The sequence below is a fragment of the Atractosteus spatula genome, chromosome 25 (genome assembly GCF_055471065.1).
Source record: "Atractosteus spatula isolate fAtrSpa1 chromosome 25, fAtrSpa1.hap1, whole genome shotgun sequence".
Classification (NCBI taxonomy): Eukaryota; Metazoa; Chordata; class Actinopteri; order Semionotiformes; family Lepisosteidae; genus Atractosteus; species Atractosteus spatula.
In genome coordinates, this window is record NC_142730.1 from 1,228,646 (window position 1) to 1,234,209 (window position 5,564).

The 5,564-nt window shown below is 52.2% G+C and overlaps 1 protein-coding gene across 1 annotated transcript; it reads right to left on the minus strand.

Annotated features, from left to right (window-relative positions):
- Nucleotides 1–925: 925 nt before the first annotated feature.
- On the minus strand, nt 926–4,580 carry prss1 (serine protease 1). Its single transcript, XM_088905282.1, has 5 exons — nt 4,522–4,580; nt 4,048–4,207; nt 2,243–2,496; nt 1,514–1,650; nt 926–1,131 (listed from the first exon to the last, which is right to left on the minus strand). The coding sequence occupies exons 1-5, from the start codon at nt 4,559–4,561 to the stop codon at nt 982–984; spliced, it is 741 nt and encodes a 246-aa protein (XP_088761408.1). The 5' UTR covers nt 4,562–4,580; the 3' UTR covers nt 926–981.
- Nucleotides 4,581–5,564: the final 984 nt, after the last annotated feature.

Below are 5,564 nucleotides of genomic sequence, written 5' to 3' on the forward strand. Positions count from 1 at the left end.
CTTGTTAAATAGCTGTTGTATCACCTGTGGGTAATCTTTGGAGATTAAAAGCGCTGTATATATGCAAGGAGAAGTCTTTGCTGAAACAGTGATGAGTGTCAGCTGAACAGGAGATCTACGTGTAGACAGTGGGCTTTTCTTACTCGTGTCGTGGATTGCTATATACATCTGTCTGTAGTCCTGGGGGGGTCAATAATCTCAAATGGGAATTCTTTTCAAACGATCTCTGGTTCACAATGACGTGTCTATTTAGCACATATCATTAATTCTCTCGCCGTGTGTTAATTTCCAGGGAAACGATGCCTGCGGCTGTAATCGCAGAATTACACCAACTGACCCCCGCACCGAATAGCCCTGGTCCTGGAGGGCCGGTCAGTGTGTCCGCAGTGTCTCTGAGCCACCTCTGCCCTTAATGACCTAGTTGTCGTCGGCTCAGCGGTCTCCAGCGGCTGGTGGTTCAGAGGCACCTGGACACCCTGCCGATTCTGAACCTGCACCGATTTCTAGTGCGAACGAAAGGAAACAGAAAGCTGTAGCTCCTCCTAGTGTCTCTGTAGCAGAACATACACAAGCTGGAACTCCGGCGTGCTGAAATGAACTGCGATCTCTAACCCCGAACTCGAATCGGGACACAGCTGGTTAAAGAGCAGCCTGCGCGTTTCTGTGAGTTCCAAACACTGACGTGTGCTAAATCTGAAGACTCCTATAGTGAGATCAGGGTAAAAGCACAGTACAGGGCAGTAAAGCCCAGTGAGATCACGGTAAAAGCACAGTAGAGTGCAGTAAAGCCCAGTGAGATCAGGGTAAAAGCACAGTACAGGGCAGTAAAGCCCAGTGAGATCAGGGTAAAGTATTCACTGTAGTGACAGCTCTCAGGATCACAGACACAGCAGTACTGAACAGAGCGGACTCAGACACAGCAGAGCTTGGTTTACACTTTATTTCTCTTTGTGTCTCTTTGTCTTTCTCTCAGCGTTTCCCTCAGTAGGACGACATGGTGCTCCTGATCCAGGAGACATAGTTGCACACCTTGGCGTAGACACCTGGCTTGTTCCTCTGGGCACAGCCATATCCCCAGGACACCACACCCTGGAGCTGACCGCTACAGACCACTGGACCCCCAGAGTCACCCTGAGAGAGAGAGACACAGAGGTTCATACAGACACACTGACTGGACACTCCAGTACATTAACACTGCACTGAGAGAGAGAGGGGTTAATACAGACACACTGACTGGACACTCCAGTACATTAACACTGCACTGAGAGAGAGGGGGGTTAATACAGACACACTGACTGGACACTCCAGTACATTAACACTGCACTTAGAGAGAGAGGGGTTAATACAGACACACTGACTGGACACTCCAGTACATTAACACTGCACTGAGAGAGAGAGGGGTTAATACAGACACACTGACTGGACACTCCAGTACATTAACACTGCACTGAGAGAGAGAGAGGGCAGGGTTACTTCACTGTAATGAGTAAATAGTTGTTTATTATTGTGTTACCTGGCATGAGTCCTTGCCTCCTTCCAGGAATCCAGCACAGAACATGTTGTTGGTGATCTGGCCAGGATAGGCGCTGGAGCAGGCACTGCTACTGAGGATGGGGGCGTTCAGACACTGCAGGCGGTCGGGGTAGTTACCTGCAGGTGTCCAGGAGACACAGCCAGCAGGATTTAGTGCTGATATAAACTGGTCGATCAGTGTTTTAATTGTGCAGTTAGTTTTCTCGGTCTTTGTATCACTCAGGGTGTCAGTGTGTGGCTGGGTCTGTCAGTCAGTGTGTCAGTCAGGAGCTGTGTCAGTCATCAGTGTGTCGATCAGGGAGGTGGTCTGGTCAGCGTGTCAGTTGCTCAGACAGAGTGTCAGTCAGTCAGATTGTGTCCGGGGGGGAGTCAGTGTGAGAGGCAGTCAGGCGGTATCACAGTCAGGGTGTCAGGTAGCTCGTCAGTCAGTGTGTCAGGCGGTTATTCAGAGTGTCACGGTGTCAGTGTGTCAGGGTTTCGGAGTATTAGTTGGGGTTTCAGAATGTCAATGTATCACAGTGTCAGGCGGGGTGTCTGGGTGTCATGTGGGGTTTCAGGCGGGTCGTTGGGTTGTCAGTGTGTCACAGTGTCAGGCGGGGTGCCGGGGTGTCATGTGGGGTTTCAGGCGGGGTGTTGGGGTGTCAGTGTGTCACAGTGTCAGGCAGGGTGTCTGGGTGTCAGGTGGGGTGCCGGGGTGTCCTGTACTCACTGCCGCTGCTCAGCGTGTTGCCCCAGCCGGAGATGAGGCACTGGGTGCCGGCGCCCGCGCAGCTGGTGGGCAGGGCCACCGTGTTCACATAGCTGTTGAGGGTGGCAGCTCTCTCCAGCTTGATCAGCATGATGTCGTTGTTCAGGGTGTTGCTGTTGAAGCTGGGGTGGCGGATGATGCGAGAGGAGGAGATCACCTGCTCAGTGCCCTCGTTCACAGCAAGGTTGTGCTCACCCAGACGCACCTGGATACGCCTGAGAGAGAGAGGGGTTAATACAGACACACTAACTGGACACTCCAGTACATTAACACTGCACTGAGAGAGAGGGGTTAATACAGACACACTGACTGGACACTCCAGTACATTAACACTGCACTGAGAGAGAGGGGTTAATACAGACACACTGACTGGACACTCCAGTACATGAACACTGCACTGAGAGAGAGAGGGGTTAATACAGACACACTGACTGGACACTCCAGTACATGAACACTGCACTGAGAGAGAGAGGGGTTAATACACACACTGACTGGACACTCCAGTACATTAACACTGCACTGAGAGAGAGAGGGGTTCATACAGACACACTGACTGGACACTCCAGTACATTAACACTGCACTGAGAGAGAGAGGGGTTAATACAGACACACTGACTGGACACTCCAGTACATTAACACTGCACTGAGAGAGAGAGGGGTTAATACAGGCACACTGACTGGACACTCCAGTACATTAACACTGCACTGAGAGAGAGGGGTTAATACAGGCACACTGACTGGACACTCCAGTACATTAACACTGCACTGAGAGAGAGAGGGGTTAATACAGACACACTGACTGGACACTCCAGTACATTAACACTGCACTGAGAGAGAGGGGTTAATACAGGCACACTGACTGGACACTCCAGTACATTAACACTGCACTGAGAGAGAGGGGTTAATACAGACACACTGACTGGACACTCCAGTACATTAACACTGCACTGAGAGAGAGAGGGGTTAATACAGACACACTGACTGGACACTCCAGTACATTAACACTGCACTGAGAGAGAGGGGTTAATACAGGCACACTGACTGGACACTCCAGTACATTAACACTGCACTGAGAGAGAGAGAGGGGTTAATACAGACACACTGACTGGACACTCCAGTACATGAACACTGTACTGAGAGAGAGGGGTTAATACAGACACACTGACTGGACACTCCAGTACATGAACACTGCACTGAGAGAGAGGGGTTAATACAGACACACTGACTGGACACTCCAGTACATGAACACTGCACTGAGAGAGAGAGGGGTTAATACAGACACACTGACTGGACACTCCAGTACATGAACACTGCACTGAGAGAGAGAGGGGTTAATACAGACACACTGACTGGACACTCCAGTACATGAACACTGCACTGAGAGAGAGAGGGGTTAATACAGACACACTGACTGGACACTCCAGTACATGAACACTGCACTGAGAGAGAGAGGGGTTAATACAGACACACTGACTGGACACTCCAGTACATTAACACTGCACTGAGAGAGAGAGGGGTTAATACAGACACACTGACTGGACACTCCAGTACATGAACACTGCACTGAGAGAGAGAGGGGTTAATACAGACACTGACTGGACACTCCAGTACATTAACACTGCACTGAGAGAGAGAGGGGTTAATACAGACACACTGACTGGACACTCCAGTACATGAACACTGCACTGAGAGAGAGAGGGGTTAATACAGACACACTGACTGGACACTCCAGTACATGAACACTGCACTGAGAGAGAGACACTCACGATTTGTAGCAGTGCGCAGCCGACACCACCCACTGGCTGGAGATGAGGGAGCCCCCGCAGAAGTGATACCCAGCGTTCAGAGACACCTGATAGGGGGCCGAGTTCTTCCGGCACTCGTACCCCCCGACGATCTTATCATCGTCATCCACTGGGGTGGCGACTGTGAGACAGAGAAAGCAGGGGAAGGAGGGCAGGACAGGGGCAGACAGAGAGTCAGAGACAGAGGAACTGAGAGACTGCAGGCACACAGCAGTTACAAAGTACAGGTAGCCCTATTAACTATTCACACTGAAATAGTATCTAATAGTATATAAACAGCATCTCTCTCTCCCCGTCTGTAAACGTACTCCACAAGAGGAGTCTGTCTGCAGCTGCACTCTCCTATACAGCATGAGGGCTGTCCAGCAGCAGGTGTGTGTATGCCTCTGCCCCTCTCAGGAGATTCACTCTCTAATCCGCAGTCCGGTGTCTCACCTGCTGCTCCGAACAGGGCGAGGAGGACGAGGAGTTTCATGGCGGCTCAGTGTGCTCTGTCTGCTCTGAGCCTCGGCAGGCAGCCTGTCTATTTATACCCCTTGTCCGTGCAGACTGGAGGACCCGGGGCGTGCTTGGGAACCGACACCTGCAGCGTGGGTGGCGCGTGGGCGGTGTCGCTGACCCTGAGCGGGCATGATAACGGATCAGGCGGGACTCGCTGGGCCCCTGGTACCCGCCCTTCGGACCGGGGGGCTGCACAAGCTACCCCACGGCCTCCTCTCGGCCGGAGCTCTTGACATCCTGGTGCTCTTCTGACGATTCTGTAGCTGCGTGGGTACAGGTGGTATAAATTATAGTGAGGAAGCCAGAGGCTCCAACACATTCCTAACTCAAAACACTGGAATAATGATGATAAGAAGAGGTCCTTGTATGTATATAGCGCCTTTCGTCTCAAGGGATTCCAAAGGTCTTCACCCCCTATTGGCGTGCAGCCCCTCCTGAGATGCACAGCATCACCAACCGAGACACACAGTGGTCATTCTGCACCAGCAGCCCCAGCTGGGAGACACACAGTGGTCATTCTGCACCAGCAGCCTCAGTTGGGAGACACACAGGGGTCATTCTGCACCAGCAGCCTCAGTTGGGAGACACACAGGGGTCATTCTGCACCAGCAGCCTCAGTTGGGAGACACACAGGGGTCATTCTGCACCAGCAGCCCTCTCTTGGGAGACACACAGGGGTCATTCTACACCAGCAGCCCCTCTTGGGAGACACACAGGGGTCGTTCTGCACCAGCAGCCCCAGTTGGGAGACACACAGGGGTCGTTCTGCACCAGCAGCCCCTGTTGGGAGACACACAGGGGTCATTCTGCACCGGCAGCCCCAGCTGGGAGACACACAGCTGCCTCACTGCACACAGATCGGGGGAGGAGAGAGGAACTGCAGCACCAGGTGGATTAGGACAGAACATTAGGAAGACTGTACGAGAAGCAAGTGGAGTTTAGAACACTGTGGAAAAGAGACTGAAGCTGTATCGTTA

Coding starts and splice junctions, on each gene's coding strand:
- prss1 (XM_088905282.1), bottom strand. CDS start 4,561: ATGAAACTCCTCGTCCTCCTCGCCCTGTTCGGAGCAGCAG. Junction 1,651..2,242: donor CAACACGCTGAGCAGCGGCA/GTGAGTACAGGA, acceptor GGACACCTGCAG/GTAACTACCCCGACCGCCTG. Junction 1,132..1,513: donor GAGGCAAGGACTCATGCCAG/GTAACACAATAA, acceptor TCTCTCTCTCAG/GGTGACTCTGGGGGTCCAGT.